The sequence below is a fragment of the Polyergus mexicanus genome, unplaced genomic scaffold (assembly GCF_030449975.1).
Source record: "Polyergus mexicanus isolate NDT 795.1 unplaced genomic scaffold, iyPolMexi1.0 SCAF_7, whole genome shotgun sequence".
In the NCBI taxonomy this organism is placed as follows: Eukaryota; Metazoa; Arthropoda; class Insecta; order Hymenoptera; family Formicidae; genus Polyergus; species Polyergus mexicanus.
Window position 1 is genome coordinate 11258863 of NW_027223327.1, and position 20787 is coordinate 11279649.

A 20787-nucleotide genomic window follows, 5' to 3' on the forward strand; every position below is an offset into this window, starting at 1 on the left:
GACACAGGCGGTTTGTACGTATCCATTTACATTAATACCCTGGCTCGGTTGTAGCTTAAATAATTTTAATCCTAGTTTAACGTTCAGAGTGATTGCTCACGATAAATGCGAAATATATCTCTGGTTCAGTAATACTTTTTTCATTAGTTAATTGCATTTTGCAAATATGCTTATTGAGAATACGTTTTATTCTGAAAATATCACATTAAGTCTGGTATCTGGCTGGTGAATGTTTATTTCACTGTATAAAAAATCTTTTTTGATCTTTATTTTTTAATTAAAAAAAAGATTGCATAATTTTATTAATTATTTAAAACAATATTTTGCTTTGTTTTTTTTTGTTTTTTTTTTTCAGAATGTAAATGATTTTTAATTCTAGTATAATAATTTGTTTGTATGTATGTATGTTTAATCTAATATTATATGTTAAAGAAGCTATTAGAAGCTATTATAATAATCCTTGCAATAATTCGAGCTTTTAAATATACTAGAAAAAGATATTGGGCAAATTTAATTTATTATAATATAATCATGTATCATATTTTCTCGCAAGGTATCAGAATTTCAATATTGACTGTTTGAAATTTTGAGTATCATTACATATGTAAAATTAAATTAAAACACTATTTCTTTTGGAGGATTAAATTGCCGTTAAATTTTCATTTCTGTATGTTTATAGGAAAACAGAATCTACATGATTCTTTTTTTCAACATTTGGTTAAGTGGATTCCTTTATGTTATAAAAATACTGTGAATAATATCTCTTTTGTAATAGTCCTTCTGATAATACATACGTGGAATGTGGGTGGCTGGCAGTATCAAACCGTAGGAAGCCATTCTTGATGTATGTTCAGCCAACTCGCTCGTCACTTTGTCATAATCGTCGGTCTCTTTTGGAAGTTGTTTCTTGATGTCTTCAGTAGTGAATATATTGTCCAGATACACGTATTCTTTTTGCATTACTAGCAGTATTTCCAAAACTTCTCCGATCGTCGACAGTGCCCGTTCCCAATAGTCGACTTCCTGGGCAAATGGTTCGACGAATCTAGAAAAATTCAATGTATAATCCACCTATGTCGAATAAAGTCGAAATAAAGTTAGAAATATAAATACGAAAGTTAATTTAGCGAGTGCGTTGCACCTTGTTGACTTCATGGATGAAAGTTGCACCTGATGATCTTCCAGAGTGTGAATTATGTCGTCTATAGCCTTTAATCTGTATATTCCTTTATCTTTGTATCGAACCATCGTAATCGGCATCGTTTTCCAAGTATCCTTAATATTTTGGAGTCCCTAAATCAGTACGCATGTGTCATTTCTCGTAAAGAAGTGCCTTGCAATTAATATATCGTACGATTTGTATCTGTATTCTTTTATCGACGACTTACAACTTCAATAGCGAGTTCCATCGTGGCCGTGTTCGATATTTCGCTAATTTCCTCCGCAAAATTATGCATCCGCATTTTAATAATCGCGTCCAAAGTAAAGTCCTCGGACGTCTCGTCGAAGTCTCGTCCGATGGTTTCTTTGACCCGCTTCCAATGCCTCGGTCTCATTGCTGGATTCTTCAGTACTATTATCAGTGGTAATGTGCGTCGAAATTTATCCACGTTCAACCTACAATACACGTTTTTCACAGTTGTGTATATAATAAATTATGTATTATAATTATCTATAATATTTTTCATCTTCTAAACATAATATAACCTTTATCAAAATTTGAAGATATATTTGTAAACTTGTATAATATTTTCTCAATTGTAAGATAATCACTTTTATGACATTAATCTAGCTTGTGTAAATGGTTATAGAAGAATGCTAATTCAGTTCACCTTACGCAAAGATTTAATGAATATCAAACAAAAAAATTTTAATTTAGAAATAAATTAAAAAAATAATTTTTGTTATTCAAAACTCAGGCGAAAAGTTTCTTGCAATTCTTTTCACTGCATAAAGAACACTTCTTATTTTGTATACGCACCAAACAACGAGTTCTGCGCGCGTATAGCTTTTTTTCCCTTTTCCCTTGTTTAATAAACTAGGTTGAATTGTAGCTGCTGAGAAGTTACATGTTGCCGTTTATGGAGCGTGCACTTTGTTAGTTTCAAAAAGTATCGTCGAAAGGAGTGTGGTCACAAGTGTGGTCGGTAAGTTCATGTAAGTTACGCGCTTTAGCGACGCAGAAGTTAATAAGCGTCACTGTGTAATATGTGGAATTAAGTTGTAGACTGTCCTTCGCATTATTTCTTGCGAAGCACACCGCGCCGGTTAAAGTACACATCGTTCCATTCAAGCGAAAGGCGATTATTTTTATCGGTGTGTTATTTACCCTTATACATATATGTACAATATGTAGAATTTTCGAAAACTCGACAAACTATTTTTTACTCTCTTCGCCGCAAAAAGTTGTTAGCGAAAGGATTAATTCATTCGATGTTTAATATTCGATGTTTCAAACAGCATTTCACTCATCGACAATTATCGTCGATTATATCCTCGCGTGTGATTCTTCTAATCTTGCTGTCATTTTGAAAAATGGCCATTCATCGCACGAGCGCAGTTTATAACGCGGCGGTTTCGGGTTTTTGGCGAACGATAAATTGACATACTGCTAAAGGATAGCAATCGCAAAACGCTACTTTGCCTCGTGAAAAATTCACGAAATTGGCACATATTTACCGCGCGTTCGAAATTTGATTACAACTGGGTCGCACCTGGTATTCTCGACACTCTCCCAATTCTTTTCTTTAAGCTCTTTGCTGAGTTTCGTGAGTTTCCGGAGAAGGAGATTAGCGGTTGCTTCCATCTCTTCCAATTCTATCGTCCAGAAATTTCCGGTTTTGTAGCGTTCCCAGGCATCGTTCCATTCGTCCGTCAATTGCCACACCAATTCGATCATGGCTACATCCTTCGTGAGTAGAAAAGTGTCGGAAAATCGTATAAATAGACTAGCGCGGGAGAGTGACATTCGAGCAACAAATGAGTGACATTTACTTTATCGAGTTCAGCGATTTCTAGAGAATCTAGGTAATTTATGCCAAAAATCATTAATTGTGATTTTAATAGACTTTCCCTGTCCCTCAAGGACTGAATCTCTTTCCAGAAGATGGCTAGCCATTTTAAAGCATCTGTAATAATAATAATAATGTAAAATAATAATGTAAAATGCAATATAATAATAATAATGTAAAATGCAATATGATAATAATAAAATAAAATAATTTCAATGTTAGTACTAAAATGAGTTAATATTCTAACTGAATATCTGATTAAAATCAATTTATTTTTCCTTTTTTTTTTATATATTTAACATATTAAATAACAAATTAACTTTAAAATAGAGTTTCGTTACAAATATTCTATACGTGCTTTTTGTATTTATTTTTTTCTGATCCAACTACATCTACTGTTAAAATTTCAAATTATAAATGTTATTTTATCTTATTCATTGTTACGCACAAATCTATTGCAGATTGCAAAATACAATTTAATCCGTTACACGGCGAGGGATGTGCTCGAAAAGATACGGTAATTGATTTATGCAATGATTCGGTGCTATCTTACGACAAACTCAGATTTACTAATCTAATAAGAACGTGCTAAGCAATTTACTTTTTGAATTCCAGTCGGATGTAAAGGGCCCGATGTCGTTAAATTTACGCACAACGGATAATACATCTTCTTCAAACATCGTCGCGTCAATCAGCAATATTTGTTTAAATTCTTCCTGCGATTATGTTAAAATAACATTGAAAAGACAATCCAAGTTATAATAAATATTCATAAAAATGTAAAATTCTATCATCTCGTCTTTATGTGCGAGAGAAAATATAAAATATTTTAAATTAATTTAATTTTTAATCCTTCTTAAAAAATGCGAACACAAATATACAATAAGTAACAAGGAATTTTTATTTGCTTTTTTACTAAATAATGTAAATTCTGCAAATATTAGAGACCTTTCGTTATGCAAAACTAATTTTTCAGATTATATAAAAATTTCGTAGATGCGGTAAAGTAACGTCAAAATTGAGAATATAATTAATTGACAACATATTTGCCTCTTAGTTAGCATCGACGCCAACGTTGCGCGATGGAACTTCATTTTTTATTACAAAGATTCTATAAGTTCTCTTTTATACCGAGAGAATGCCGTACCTTTTTTTCAAGCAGAGTAACTTTGCACGTGGCAAGTAGCTCCAAGTAAGCCGCCCAGGAACGGTTGATGTCTTTTAATTTTCTTTTGAACTCATATGTTAGCGGCACCTCGTATTTTTCTGAAAATCATTAAGCATTTTTTTCTACGTACTTATATAAATATATATATATATGTGTGTGCGTAGAGAGATAGTTTAAAGTAATAGATATCCATAATAGATAGTCTACATATGTGATGAACTTAAAGTCTGAGATTATCTCGAGCAAAACAGATGTACGTTTGCGGAACTTGTAAATCGTTTTGTAAATTCTTGAGCGATAGTAGATTGTGATCTTAAGCTCCGTCGATTTTATGGTGCATCGACTTTCTTATTTAACACGGAGAAAACATTTAAAGGTTTACCCAAAGTTTGGAACTGCTCCTGGATCTTGGGAAACTCTTCCTCCTCCTTCGGTATCTGGGCGGTGAGCCTCTCGAACAATTGCAGCGCGGATTGCATGCTGATGAGATCAGTCGGTTCCTTCATTATTCTGCAAACGAATGAATTCACATACGATTCAGTTCGAAATTCAAAAAGGCCTTACGACAGAATTTATGAGAGCAACGCCTTGCGAGCAACGCCTCTCCAATGTTCTGCTCGGCTTGAGGAAATTTACATTAATAGTATCGATCGAGAACATTGAAAATGAATATAACTGAAAAATTCAATTATGCTATAGAGAGAAATAGATAATCATGCTAGGTCTCTAAAAAGGAATTTTTAGCACAGAGTAATAGGCATAAAAATTTGCCGAACACAATTAATTCTTTTAAATTAAAATAAATAATATAAAAAAATTCTTTTTCTCTAATTATCCTCATATATATACAAATTGATGTTTAAATATAAATATCATTAATAATTGATACATTTTTCCATCAAACACATGTAAAAACAGCTACATATGTATTTTAATATGTTTTAACTAATTTTTTTTATTTTACGATAATTTTTAAAGTAGAAATATATGTGAATAAACAGAATGTGAATAAACTTAGAGATAAAAAATATTTTTCTGTGATCTCTTTTCTGTATCGAATTTCTCTTTAATCTTAAGCGAAAAATTTTATTCAAACAAAATCACGCAGGTAACTAACTTTGTGGAATTTTCAGCGATGTAATGATAAATGTGGTCGACCATTGCATCGGTCATACGTAACAAAAGTGCGGTAAGCTTCTGTTGCCAAATCGAACAGTGCTCGATGATGGTGGCTTTCAATCCATCAGAATTTATATCGAGGAAATGCACTGTCGTCATTGTTTCCTGTAGTTGGACGTTATTCATTACATCGATGTATTTACTTATATCCGCGTCAAAAGATGCCGCTGTTGGTTTCAGCTTTTCATATCTAATTTGTAAAAAAGCTGTAATAACTTTTTAAAATAAAAATAAAAATGATTAATATATGGTATATGAGATAAATATATTTTCGCATTAAAATCATATACAAACATAGATTATTGATGCCTTCTATCTGTTTATATATTAATCTTTGAAGAGAGAAAGAGATATAGAGAAACACAGATCATGAAAAAATTAAATTATATTTTTAAATAAATTCTAAAGTTGTAATGGTTGTTTATATAAATCGGTTAGCACATAGAATTACATATAAATAATGTAATTTTTAAATAAGATTTTCATTTCTCACAAGCAAGAAAATCATTTTAAATGCTCCAATTCTTTTTGAATTACCTTTGAATGTATAGATCTTTATTCACTTCCCATATATCTTTGAAAGGTTCCCAGATCTTGAGATAATTTTGCACTTGAGCAAAACAATAACTTACTTCTGAAAATTGAAAAATTAATATTTAGTATGTTTATTCTAATATAGCATAAAGCTAAAAGTAATACTAAAGAATCAGAATAGTTATAGAAATTGGAGTCGCGCATGTATGTATATTAATAAGAATGTCTTGCTTATTATACAATATATTAATATAAGTAAGAGAATATATAAGAATTAATATAGATGAAAGAATGTCTCTCTCTTGCTATTAGATATTAATTAAATTCTTCATATAAAATTACATATATTTTCATTTAATTTTAGGATAATGGAATTGGAGAGAAATTAAATTGGTAACGATTTCTGATATAGAGGACGATTTTAAATTAATAATATTCTATTATAATTTTAAATTGTATCTATAATCCATCAGGCTTCATCGATTTTATATATATAGAGAGTAATTTTTAAAAGAAGATGAAAATATAAATAATGTTGCATTTCTAACAATAAGACAAATAGCCTAGGATTCGTTTGCTCTTTTAATGAGTGAATAGTTATAATAAGAATATATAGTATTTGTCACAGATAAAGTAAAAATTATTGATGCCATTATAAAATAATGTCTGATAAATAGGAAAAATCATTGAAAAAATAAAAGAATGAAAAAAGATATATGGAAAGCTTCATGATACGACCGTTATTGAGTTTCTGTTGGAGTTCAATCAGTTCTTTGTCCTCCTTATACAACTTTGGAAAGGGAAAGCTCTTGTCCCGAAGCATTTTAAACTTCTTAACTAATCGCGAAACATCTTTCAAGGGCTCCAACAAGATATTCGAAATATTTCCTATTACTGCAGCTATTTCCCAAAGGCTCGGTATAAAGTTTATCTACATAAATCATAAAAACTACTTAGAATATATACATTTTTTATAGAGCAAAGCTTTAAAATAATTAAAGTATTTTCGTCAGAGATTGGAAAATTATCGTTATGTATCAACTTACACACGCGCGAGACCTTATAGTTAAACAATGTACGTAATACTCTATGGAATATATCTTGCATGTATGGTATGTTAAACATGTTATGGATAGTTACCAACATACTTTATTATCGATGATATCCGCTTGCACCAATAGAAGGGGTGAAGGTCCTGCCGTGTCAGTACCACGAAGAGCTTCAAACATGATGATTAAAGAATTTTTCAAACACAATTTGATGGCTTCCTCGATTATTGTATCGATCTTTATTAAATAATCTTTCCATTCCGCACGGCTCTAAGCAGGAAGGAGCAGTAACAAAATTAGATATATATCAATCTATTGAGAGATCGCAGAAAAGAACTAAAGCATTAAAGAATTTAAAAGAAAATATATTTGTAAAAGATATGAAATAAATTAGGGTGCGCACGTTAAGAGAAATTTGATAGATACTTTTTAATCCTGAGCGTGTCAAAAATGATAAAGAAAATTTAATATATGGCAGATTATTTGTTAAGCATTAAAGCTGACATTTTCGAAAAATTAAAAATGTAAATCTCATGTATATTATAATGCTTATTGAAAAAAAATGCAATATCCGATATATCCTATATTAAACGGTTTATTTTCATTTTAGCTAACCCATATTCTAACCATATTAATTTAATTATTTTATTGATAAATTTAAATGGATCTGACAGAGGCTAAACATGTTACGCTCGCTTATGGCGAGGCTACGACTCTTTGGAGACTTTTTGAATTAACTGAGAAAGCACGTGCTCACTGTGGTAGTCACGTTACGGAACGACATATCTTAACACGAATCTGCCGTAAGTACGCGCGCTCTTTACTTCTCCAACTTTAGTTAGACGAGAATTGCTTTGTATAGCCTGCGGGCGTGCAACGTACACCGTTTCCTCCGCGAATATTCTTTCGTCGAAGCTATTTGGTCATTTTTACGTTTGCGGAGTCTTTACGGGAAAGATTCAACTTTACATGACTTGTCAGAAATTTCTCGCTAGCCAGCTTTACGGCACTTGCTGAAGTTTATAGAAAATGTTAAGAAAATAAAATAATTTGCCGTATATATATATAATTTTTAAACACGCTTTAAAATAAGAAATTTGTTCAGAACGTAGCGTTAGACATATCAGAAAAATGTGATGTACATATAAAAAAATATGACTTTGGATAATAAAAATATAATCTCTGGAATTGCATACATCTCGCCTTAAGTTTTTAGACTTTACTTTCTTGTTTCTAAATTACTGAACTTTATAATTGTTTTTTCATATAATTTTTTTTTTATACGATATATGTTAATGGAGATCTACTTGACTTTCTGAGCAACGTCTAATATAATAAGGCCTATTTTAAGAGACTTCGAGAATTTTTGCATAAACTAAATTTTCTTTTAAACATTAGAGATGGTATAAAATGTGCTTCACACGAACTAAAAAAAAATCCTAAATTGCCTATAAATTGATGGTAATCGTAAAATAACAACATTTCTTTGTACATCAGTTTCTTTAGACGAAAACGCGTAGATTTGGCGCCTCTTTTGCTTTTTTAAAATATAATTTTTTAATAACATTAATATATATAACATATTAATTTTATAATAATAGAGAAATGATATATTTATAAAAAAGGTTATACCTCTTCCATCACATCCTTGAAGCCCTCATAAATCTCCATAATGCATAGAAATATCATATCGAGTCTTTGAGTCATAACTTGGAACCTCTCGTCTCTGAAAAGTGAGAAAGTTCGACCGATGCTCGTTTACCAAGCGTTAAGTTTCAGTCACGCGTCTTGAGTTACCGTAGCATAATGCGAATTGGAAATCCTACCGTACGTGCAAGAGCTCCTCTTTTAATACGGGCAATGCATATGTATAATTAACCCTTATCTTGATCATGGGAGTGTCGCAGATATTCTCGCAGATTCTTACAATCTCAGAGTTTCCGTTCTTGTAAATGTCGATAAACTCTTGAAGCTGGGACGACAAATAATTTTATGTCTTTATTTGTCATTTCATTTATAATATTGCACTAATATTGCACAATATTGCACTAAACTAATAGATAATTGCGTTTACTTATTAATTATGTGATTTTAGCATGCATTGTTTGAAAAGAAAGAAAGAACATGAAAAAAGAAAATGTGATAATTTTTTTTGAAAAAAAAAAACAACGAGGATAATAAAGAGATTTTAACTTATATTATTGGGACAATGAGATCAATGTCCTGTTAAACCTCCTATACATACGCATTGTAATTATTCCGTTTTTGCATTACACGAAGTTTGTAATTAATTGTTCAAACGCAGGTAGATAGCGAGAGGATTTCTCTCGGGCAGTTCAAAATTAAATTTTACCGCGAGGCGTCCGGTACATATTGCATGAATTTACATGGATTTCGCACATGGACAATGTAAGAGGTTCTAAGCGTACATTGGCCGTTTCGTTGAAACAATTCTCAATATACGAGTCCACGTAATCCGTGTTCCACGTCAGCTTGGTTAAGCCAGGATTGATCTTCCGGTCGAGCTGCCGAATTAATTCGCGAAACAACGCACGTTCTGTCAACGACAACGCTGAAAAATACAAGTTTCGTTACGTTGCAAGAATATTTTGCTACAGCGGAAAAGAAATTATCGCATATGGCTACAAATACAGAGAATATCGCTTTTATCGCGCGCATTTGAAATATATATGTTTCCCTTAAATCTTATCATAATATTTGCATAAGCATTCGCATATTTAATATAGCTCAAGAAAAATAAATTTAGTTGCTGTAAATTCGTAATATTTACACACACACACACACACACATATATATATATATATATTTAAAAATATATTTAATAATAAATAAAATAATTATATCTTTTAATAATATTCAACTTAATATATTTTTATTTTAATTTGGTTAGAAATTATATATATATCAGATTATATCAGAAATTATTATATCAGAAGTAGTTAAATGTCAAATTTGATTAAGAAGCTATGTGTAAAAACAATCGAGAAACATTTTTGATCTATTATACTTATATACCATTAAATTTCATTTAAACTTTTGTATCGAAATATAAGTTTCACTATACGTAAATCGTCAAATCTGACTAAAAGAGAAAATGTTCTGCTAATGTCGGCTTTAACAAACTACTTTATACAACCATCTGGCAAGTAATCATCGAAAGCAGCGAACCTTCGATAATCCTATTGTACGCCAATGTGACGGCGAGGACACTCTCATATATAAAATGTAGCGTGTTCCATTTGTCGTGTATCAGTTGTATATTCACGGGTATGTTGAATCGCAGACTGATCCAATAGGAACATTCGCGGCAGAGATTCAGGATATTAGGGTCGATATTGCACTCCAGTAGGCCGGATTTACTATCGCTACGACGCATCAGACAACGGTCGAGCCGCGCTCGCGGATTTTCGCCGACGTCGTGCAGCCATTTCACATGTAGATCCTTCATGGAATCCTCGATGGATCCTATCACGACGTCTTCCTGATGATAGATCTCCTCGCTCATGCCGCAATAGGGCATCCACTCGGCCTCCTCCAGCATCCTCCGCGTCGATAGCAGACGGTCACCTTTCGAACGAAGATTCAATGCTCTACCGGCGTAATACGGAGTAATCGAAGGATATTCTTCCCTCTCGTTCAGGACTTCCTGCTTCGTCCGTTGAATATCGTCGGCAAAGATCTGCCAAATCTGACAATAAGTAGAAATATTGGAATATTGATTTCGAATATTACTTATTGCTTCAGTGATTTAAATTTTCAAAACAATTCAACATTTGTGCAGAATAGCCGTAAAAAACATAAGTTTAACATGTACATCTTCTCTTGTAGAAAATTTTAGATTTTTCTTTTTACAGAACTCCCCTCATATAGGAAATCATTAGAATAAAGTAATATAAGAGTCTGACCTTTTCTTTGTAGATACTCTTACAAATTTTTTCTCGCAATAAGAATTATTTATACCATTATTTTTGCCAAAAAGAGATCAAAATTATTACGAATGTGAAATGGATTTTTTGTTGAAAGCAGCTTGTGTTTATGAATCGTTGATCGTTTCTTACGCTGGTATTTTTGCTGTCAAACAGCGACTTTAAATTCTTGCGATTTAAATAATTGTAGAAGCTCCGCAGATCCTCGATCCCTTCTTGAACGTTGTTAACATCCATGAAAACGATGGCTATCAAGTTTTCGATCATTATCTCTAAGTCTCTCATTTCGCTGCGAAATATGATCATATCATCGTGCCACGTAGATTCGTGAATGGCGAAAATCTTTTGCGAATTAGCCTCGATTTTCTTCAAAGCTTCGTAAAAGAGTCTTTCAATATTTTGACATACTCTTTCGTGTTCTTCACCATTTGCACCGCTGAATTTGGGGCTTAAAATCTGAGCGGTCTCGTCCGATCTATCGTTGAAAATTCGCATCGTTTTTACTCACGAATATCACTGCGCCAATTATTATCTCGCATTTATTATAAAAACAATAGAAACAAAATTTGAATTATTTTAAATGCATATGACAACTACAATTTTTGAAAGAAAATATTGTTTTTAAATGAAGAATGAAAAATAAAAAATAAAAAAAAATAGATATGGTATGTAATATATTTTTTTGCTTGTTGTTTCTACGCAATATATTATTTGAACCTTGCGAAATCAATCATTGCTTGACAAATCTCGATCATATCCTGACACCTGCCGATGAAAACATCGATGTAACGGAATATATTCTTCGTGTCTAAGTCCCAAGGGTGGTGTGTGAGATTGATGTGAGCGCTCGCAAACTGAAGATTATAGAACCGAATGTTTAAAATATATATATATATATATATATTATTGAGAGAAAAAGAGAAAGATTATATGAGTCTTTTTTATTTGATAGAAAAATGCAAATTATAAAATCTCTATATTGTAACGGAAGCGGTAATCTTGCTAATTTCTGTTCTAAGAAAAATGTAAATGAAACAGAAAACAGGATTCTCTGTATTATAATTTTACAAAAATATTTCTCCTAAAAATACACTTGGAAAAATATTTGACTATTTGACTAGTTGTTTATATACGGCATATATATATATATGTATCTGGGAAGAGAGAAACTGCTCGAGTAACGTAAAAATGCGAAGGACCGTGGACACGCGCGTTAGCGACCTCTAAAACGGTACGTAATGCGATTGCACGGATTTCTGCACAAAAGTCTAAGGAGTCATGTCACCTATCCCTTCGGGCACACGTGGCGTGCTAACCGTGGCGCAACTCGAGAACAAGTAGTCAGGAGAGCCGGCGCATCGTCATACCGTTTCTATCAATTCCCACCTCCATTCTGGCTTATCTGTCCACGGGAGAAACGTAAGTCGGTATTATATTGCAATCTCCATTTAAAGAGAAAGCTTTTTCTCATCTTGCTGTTTTGTACTTTTAAGAGGAGCACGCTTCTCTAAGACAGCGCGTTAATCCGTTTTTAAATTTTAATTTCGTTAAACAGTGTTACCGAAAGCGATGTTTTATCTGTGATTCCAAATTCGGAAACTAAGAAACTATTTGGCGGAGATAATTGTCGTCGGTTTGTGCCTCGTTATATTTGAAATTGTATCATTTCCAATCATAATTACTACTGAAAACCGAAATCACTTTGTAACTCCTCCGCATTAACGCAACACTTCATCTCCTCGCGTTGTCCAACGATGGATCTAAGTAGCTGAAGTAACTGTGCACACATAATTTAATGGGAATTTAACTCACCGTTTGTGGAAGGTGAATTTGCAGATAGCACATAATAAAGTACTACGTTTTATACGCTTTTCGTGTATACGGTCACAAATCGGCTTTTGAACTCACATGTACTTTAGAGAGAAATGTACTTATACTTATTAACTATTAAAATAAATATGCGCAAAGTTTAAAAGTTATATATAAATATATAACGTTATCATAATTATTACATATTACATAATATTAACTCGCGTAATTAATGAAAGTTAAACTAACTAAATTTTTTGTTAAATGACAGATATTTTCTTTCTTTATAAGTAAAAATTTGAGAAAAAGCTTTAATTAAACTGTCGCTGAAATATATAATAATTAAATATTTTAACATAAAATATTTAGATATGCTATACACAAATAATTAAAAAATTTCTTGCATAAAATTAGACTTTAATAGAAGCTAGTAAGTCAATCATGATGCTAACATACAAAAATTGTTATATTTCAGAAACGGTTGAGTTTTTGATTTATGGTTATTAAGATCTTTTTACTCAGTATGGCGTGTTCTATCTATCGTATAAATATTGAATGGGTTTTTTTTTTTAACATTCTATATATTAACATAAAAAAATATTTAAGTTTACATAATTTACCTGATGATAAAGAGTTTTATAATTGTTGCATAATTTGATGCATTCGTCCAACAACTTCATGCTCTTTCTAGTTCGCCCCGCAAATACGTCTGATAGATCGATGAAATCTTTGCACATGATGACGATCTGATTGCTAAGCGCGCTGAAGAGATTGCTTATCCTCTCGCGGGTATTGTAATACGGGGAATTCAGCCAAATCGTTCTGAAGAGATGCATCATTTTTGGCAGATATTGAGCCACGCTTGCGGGAGTCGTGCACGTCTTCAACTCGGCGGAAGTGTCCTTCAGGATGCTCAAGAACTCGATGTTCGATTTTGCCTCGACGGTACCGTGCTCGATTTCGTCCTTCAACATCACGAACTGCCGTACATAAGTGGATTGTGCAGCCAATAATATGTCGATAATGAGCTCTACCGTATTCTTACGCAACTGATGATTCAAGCCGCACAGGTTGTCGTCTGACAAAAAAAAAAAAGAAAAAATATCGCACTTTGAAATAAGTCAACGTTATGGTATTATCGAATATAATATTCTCAAAAATTCGAAATAATTTTCTCGCTTATTTATGAATATCTACAAAATAGATAAAATGTAAATGTGCAAAAGATTCTACGTTTTACGCTCGTTTCGCTACAATTAAATGCTTCAAAATATTGTAATATAAGTTTTTTCGTAATTCTATAAAGTACACACGACAAAGAGATTCCGTGCTGAAACCTTTTGCATTAAAGGAAACTTTTGTCCCTCCTAGGAAATCTCGCAGATATATATTATCGGGAAACGCGATTCTATCCTCGTACTAGCTACTACGTCTTTCCTTAGGAGTGATCACTTACATCGATAAGCCCAGAAGTCATATTCGTCGTCGAGGCATAGTAACTCATGCGGAGCTGCTTGTACCTGGTCAGAGAGGGCTATTTTGATTTGGGTGTTCCAGTGGGCCACCACACCCTCCAGCCTCTTCACCAACTCCTTATCGGCGCTACCTTCTTCCGCGGTGAACTCCTTCCTTCTCTCCAGAGGTACATATATCACGGTTAAGCCCAGCATTTTGTACGTGAGGTCCGTTAAATTGCACAGAAAGGTGTCCAGCTTGGTGCAGAAGTCCGCTTTCATACATGTGTTTCGGTGCGATTAAGGAAGAGAAAATCCAAGAACGTGATACGACACCGAGAAATCTAGTTATCGCTGTTCCCGATGCGACCATTTTTTATACCGCCATCCCAACGTCTATCACATGGAATTGTAGCGTGTACACGATCGCTACATATCCGCTGATGGAGATTTATTGAACTGTATTGCCCGCTGTATATCGAAATGATCGACCAGCTTGTCATTGTCATATGAATTTATAATCGGAGCGCGTGCAATTGCGATTAGATTTGATCAAAAATACGAACGTTGGAAAATTTGAAAAAAGATCGCAACGGTTTTGCCATTTAAATTGAAATAATTTATTCGAATCTTAACGATGTTGAGAGAACAAATATTATATATTTCTTATTTTTATTAAAATTTGTCTATTTTATAAATGTTTTCTGTGAAAAATATATTAATCGTACGTTTATATATTGTAGAATGTGAAATTTAAATTATTAATCATAAGATGATTTAATAATCACTGAAATATCTTGATAAGGAGATAAAAAACGTGGAAACGAGGTTGCCGAATGTCCCGATGCACAATTAGTAAAGCGACGCTTCGATCAGGTTAAAATCCGCTCAGCATCCATTATAGAAATAATGAAGTGGCTCTCGTCCGCGAATGCAATGCAATCGTTTCTAACTCGACAGCGGAGTAATCCCGTTCGCGTACGTAGGCAAACATCGACACTGGATTTACCAGCGACGGTGAGTCGCGCAGTGCATTTAGCCGAAAATTATGGTAATAATAACTTCATGCAATTCTCTCGTGTCCCCGCTTTTCCGCAACCCCATCCCCCGCGGACAGTGTCCGGAACTTTGTGTCGTGCGTTGCGGTAACGGCATTGCAGTGCTAAAGTTGGAAATTCAGTTGCTAATGTCATCACGTTAGATTGTTATGACCTTAAGCCAGAGCGACTATGGACTGTATCGCGATGATCGCCCTTGGCATTGCGAGACCGGTTCCGCCATAGTTCCTCTATCACGAATTGACGCTACAGGCACTTATCGATCATTCTATATGCATACAGGATTATCATAGCTCTCGTAACTTGACACTTAAATTACGAATAGACAGCAACATTTTCAGGGTTTACACGGATTTATAGAAAAGCGTCTGTTATAATTATCTGATATTATGATAAATTGTAAATATTAAAACGTAAGAAACGTTATAATTAAAGGGGCATTGAAAATAATCTGAATATAATATATACTTGAAGAAAGAAAACATATTTTAATTTTTTGTGTTATCTAACGAAAAACAAAAAGACTAGACTTCATGTGAGGTAAAGTTGACTATGATAAAATATCCGAAAATCCAATTGCCTCGATTGGATTGAAATTGCTTCGAAAAAATCGATCATATATCAGTATATATCACGGATTGAATCAACGGATTCGAGCGGGAGATAAAACGCACGATGTCTCCCTTGGGCGTCCTATGGCAGTGAAGCTTTTTAAACGTACATTTAAATCCGCGAAAAACTTTAAATCACCACCGACTGCAAAATCAACCGGTCGCGGAACGCGGGATTTGAAAGTTAAACAGAATTTACATCGCACGGCAATCGCGAAGCGCGGTCTCAAGTGGGTCACTCGAGGAGCCGCAAGAAGACGGGATATCGCGCCTGGACCCAATTAAAGTTCCGTAACTCGCGATCTGTACACGTACATTATTTGCCGAAACAAAACAAAAAGAAAAGAAAAGGAGAGAGAGAGAGAGAGAGAGAGATAGGAAAAATGAGAAAACTTTGCAAGCTTTCCCCCTGGTCTATCGTTATACATCCCTCCTCGTTCTGAGAATTCGCGTCGCTCAGTCCCGTGCTACTGCCATGCGAAACTTTCCGCATTAATTGCACGAATTAATTGGATAGTTTGACGGAAATGTAATAATAGATACGGAGAGATAGCACAGAGGAATAGCGGAAAGGATACTGTCCGGCCAAGTTTCGATTGTGAAGAAGATCGGCGCGAGCACGTCCTGGATGACACCCAGTATATGGCTCTCCACCTTGTCGTTCAACGACCCGAAGAGAATGCGCTCGCGAAAGTTCTCCGGATAGAGAATCTCGTTGGGCTGTCTCACGAAGTAGGTTAGCTCGTGCACGGGTACCGTAGGAAATGAAAATTCTGTGGTCAGGTCACCCTTCGCATGATAGACGCAGAGGACCGGAATGCTCGGGTCGTGGAAGAACTCGCGGATGTCCATATCGCATTTCCACGTCCAATCGCTGTCCTTCAGACCGCTCAGCGTAGTCATATCCTTAACACATTGAATCTGAAAAATGGTACCGAATTTTTCCGAGTCTCTGCTTTCGACACAAATGCGCAAATAAATTTGTTTCTTTGTTTTTCAACGTCACCGTATTTTATTTCTGGAAATACTGCGGCTATTCCAATGTTAAAGATTAATCCAAATTGTTTAAGTATATAATCTCTTAAATATAATATTATAGTTAGAGAGATCTTATAATTATGTATATTTTTCCGCGGAATAAATATTGAGAAACAAGTGTTGTTGTAAAAAAAAAAAAAAAAAAAATAATAAGATAATGTTGTTTAATCTTGAAATTATAGGTTCAATTTAAACTATAAATCAAAAACTATATTGTACGTATAAATTCAAAAGAAAGACGTATTAATTTGCCTTGTGCGCTCACCAATTCGTTTAATTCGTCCGTCACGTACATCGGACGCAGCTCATCTTCCATATCCTCCTCTTCTTCACCTGCAACAATATTCGTTTGACAATCTTCGTCGTAGTTCGCGGATTCTGAAAACAAAATTCCATCTCCCCGCGCGTTGCGTATATATGTCCATCCTCGCTGAAAAGGCTTTCTCTCGTAATTAATAAGGATCATTGCAAGGAGGAAACAAATTCCGCAGGACGCGCCGGCCGTTCGTTAGTCGTCAATTGGAGCGGTGGCGCGCGATGGGTCCTCCTAAATCCGCCAGCCAGATTAAATAGAAGACATTCGTTTTAAGGGTCTCTCGCGCGTTCGTCCCGATATCATTCCTCAGGCCTTCTCCGCCGTTTCGATCCCATTCCGGGATCCATCGCCGCCGCCCCGTTTGCCATCCGTGCCTTTGCTCTTGGCAATCTAATAGAAACTATAAATCGCGCAAGTGGAGCTAGTAAATCGACGGAAGAGGAAACACGTCGCGTCGCGATCGAGAGACGCTACCGTAGGCCACGTTAGAGCGATTTATCCTTCCGCTATGATAGCGCACATTATCCAGATACGACGACGTCTTCTTTCGCGACATGCAGCGACTTATCAGTCTCACGTGTATACTTCCTCGCAGATATTGTCGCGAAATATTCGTAAAATTATTAAACTTTATCCTGCTTAGCACGAAGGAAAAATCATGAATAGAGTCGAACAATTTTAACAATAAATTTTCGCAAGATGTTAAATTAGTATTAATCTAGTATTTTCTCTAGTATATTGTCGTTGCTGTTTTAATAATAAAGAAATTTTTATATATAAAAAATATCATGTGTATAGGAAACAGTAATTCTAAAAGATATCCTCAAGATAGATTTAGAGATAAAAATGTCATTTGATTCTTTTTCTCTTTTAATACACGGTCAAAGAACGCGGTCACTCTGTCGTACAGATAATTGAATTTACGTGGTCTCTATAGATTAATGCGAGATCAGATAGAGAATTTTACTGTAGTCGACCAAGGGACAAAATCGCTGTCTTCCATCATCCGTAATGTAACGTGACGTTAATTGTTTGCGGATCACGGATTTGTAGATCCTACCGTTTCTTCTCGCCCGTGTTCAAGAGGAAGAATAGATTCTTCGGATAATAACATTAGTTCGTGGTGGATAGAGACGCGCACATACGTAGCTTGCATATAGATTATCGGTTTACCAAGTTTACCTACTTTCATGGATCGTGCAAGTACCACGGGAACTCGCGGGAGGACGAATTAGCTTCATTTTCGCCAGCGAGCGACGGATGTGATCGCGGAGAGTCGAAGGAGAGGTAAATTGCCATAATTCCGGAGACAAATTAGGAATGGGGCAATCTGGGTAGAATCTGGAAATGACCGATCAATCGCCACGAGTGACCGTGGCTTACGTGCGATATATTATAATTTATGAAATAGAGATTTGGGATTTATCAATATACCGACTCTCGATGTGCTCTCAATCGTAATCCATCTCTCTCACACATTTACCTCTCCCTTAAAATTATCGCGGAATTTATGATTATCGAATGCGCTCGCAGCATTCAGCGTACAAAGCAGCCATTGTAATTGCAAATTGGATGCGGCCATCGTCGAATCCGTGTTCAAATTCGAGCGCGTCGCTGTCGAGAGAACTTGCTTCAAATTAGCCGCATTATGGTTAACGTGGCCGTTATTATTGCTGCCTTGTTAATATTTGCACAAGTATCGAGCAAATTATACGGCTGTTATATCGCGCACGACTCGCGCGAACTAACAAATGAATTAAATAAATCCGTTCTCCTTTAATTAATCAACGCCACGCTGTAATGAAGTATTCAACAATTTATCAGTAGTACGTATCAATCATAGCGCGCCTATATGATAATGAAATTGTACGCATCGTGATTTAGGATATTATATTTGGAAAAGATGATATATATAGCCGTGTCAAATCGTGTCGAAAAACGAAAATATATATTTTAATATTCCCCTCACAAATGTTGCTCGTGTCATCATTATCGATGTCCCGCATATCTTTGAAGATTTAATAGGGGAATTAGAGGGACCTGCTCGACGAGATTGTACAAAATAGAGATTGAAAAATGATGGTCGAACATATCGAAAATAGAACAGGCGGAGTGAAAGAAAACAGCAGTGAGAAAGGAGCGGAAAATCGCGAGAGTAAAGAAACTGGAAAGGGACAGGGCGAGAGGGGGGGATGGGGAGAGAGAGAGAGAGAGAGAGAGAGAGAGAGAGAGAGATGCGTTTAATATTTTTCTCGTAAATCTTACTGCGCCTTTCCGCTTCATCGCTGGACTCGGCGTCCAAGTACTCTCGGCGTGGGTCCGGGGGCGGCTTATCTTTAACTTTATTTCTTCGTCTTTGCATTTTATTGACGGGGTGGCCTGCCGGCGTCGTCACCTCCCTCACGCGAGCCTGTGCAGCTGATTTATGCGCCCGGTCCGACTGTTACGGTACCGATTCTTTCAGCGTTCTCGTCGTAGATATCTTCGAGCATCGTCGCGAAGTTGCTCGAGAGCAAAAGAAATGGTCTCCGCGGTAGATCGGCTTTTGGACCCCGATCGTTCGTTGTCGAAGAGGTTCTCAATATCTCACGAGAAATATCATCGTCGGTGGTTGTTTACCAATAAGATTGATTACGCAAAAAGAAAAGTCGTAAAGCCGTAAACCATTTTGCATCTATTGTATTTGGTGATATGTGTGTGTGTGTGTGTGTGATTGTTATATATGATAATATTTTTATTATATTTACTAATCTATAAGATTTATTAAAAATATAGCGACCGCGTTTTATTGATAATAATGTTAAATAGAAAGAAAAGAGATCATGTCGTTATTAATGTTTTATTTTAAGTGTATAATATGCTTTTGATATTAAATGTATACTTATTTATTTATTATTATTAAGTTATTTATCTTTTCTTATAAATTGAAGCTTCAGAAAGCTGGGGGGGGGGGCGGGGAGATGAAAACTTTCCATTTCGTTACATACATTACACGTCCCGGTGAGCAAATCGCGGAACTTCAATTTATTAGGTCTATTGTGGTCGCTTATTCGTTAAAATTACGTGCATTATCTCATTTCAAAGTTACTATCTCATTTGCGTTAGAGAATAATCACGTGCATTTTATGCATGAATAATTGCTGCACCTTCTATAAGACCGAATAGTATTAACTGCGTACGGGGCAATCTTAATAACGTACAAACAATTTCTTTCATTTCCTCGATTTTGTATAACGTTTTTAAAAATATTAAATAGTAGAAAAAAAAATGCTAAACGCTTTAGAAACACTCGGATGAAAGAGCACAATTTAATAATAACAAGCTACATTCTAGAGCTTAGTTTGAGCACTTGGATAGAAAAAAATTTAAATGCGTTTTCGTAAATATCAAAATTTTAGATATATTATTGCTGACAAAGTCACCTGCATAAATTCATGAGACACAATTTGCTAGAATGAAGTTGGTAAGAGAAACTTACAAATTTCTCTAATTATTAATGTGACTAATTTAATATTAATGGAATTTACTGGCTTTTGAAATAAACTCATTTTTATCGCTTGACGATATTATATATTCTTATAAATTCTTTTTGGAGAATATCAAAATGTTTGTG

At 34.7% G+C, this 20787-nt stretch overlaps 1 protein-coding gene across 1 annotated transcript in view; it reads right to left on the reverse strand.

Moving 5' to 3' along the window:
- The window catches only part of Kl-2 (dynein heavy chain 2, axonemal kl-2), a 43624-nt gene extending 24088 nt beyond the window's left edge, over positions 1-19536 (reverse strand). Inside the window, exons 1-24 of the mRNA XM_070299606.1 lie at positions 19440-19536; positions 17124-17191; positions 16364-16741; positions 14534-14591; positions 14154-14426; positions 13318-13775; positions 11606-11742; positions 11021-11363; positions 10131-10650; positions 9371-9513; positions 8768-8913; positions 8574-8667; positions 7041-7211; positions 6631-6823; positions 5896-5992; positions 5297-5548; positions 4562-4689; positions 4159-4277; positions 3613-3727; positions 2995-3128; positions 2715-2908; positions 1389-1617; positions 1142-1293; positions 795-1045 (exon numbers count right to left, since the gene is read on the reverse strand). Of these exons, the coding sequence (XP_070155707.1) occupies positions 795-1045; positions 1142-1293; positions 1389-1617; positions 2715-2908; positions 2995-3128; positions 3613-3727; positions 4159-4277; positions 4562-4689; positions 5297-5548; positions 5896-5992; positions 6631-6823; positions 7041-7211; positions 8574-8667; positions 8768-8913; positions 9371-9513; positions 10131-10650; positions 11021-11363; positions 11606-11742; positions 13318-13775; positions 14154-14426; positions 14534-14591; positions 16364-16741; positions 17124-17191; positions 19440-19536 (4750 nt within the window). The remainder of the gene's footprint in view (positions 1-794; positions 1046-1141; positions 1294-1388; positions 1618-2714; positions 2909-2994; positions 3129-3612; positions 3728-4158; positions 4278-4561; positions 4690-5296; positions 5549-5895; positions 5993-6630; positions 6824-7040; positions 7212-8573; positions 8668-8767; positions 8914-9370; positions 9514-10130; positions 10651-11020; positions 11364-11605; positions 11743-13317; positions 13776-14153; positions 14427-14533; positions 14592-16363; positions 16742-17123; positions 17192-19439) is intronic.
- Positions 19537-20787: the final 1251 nt, after the last annotated feature.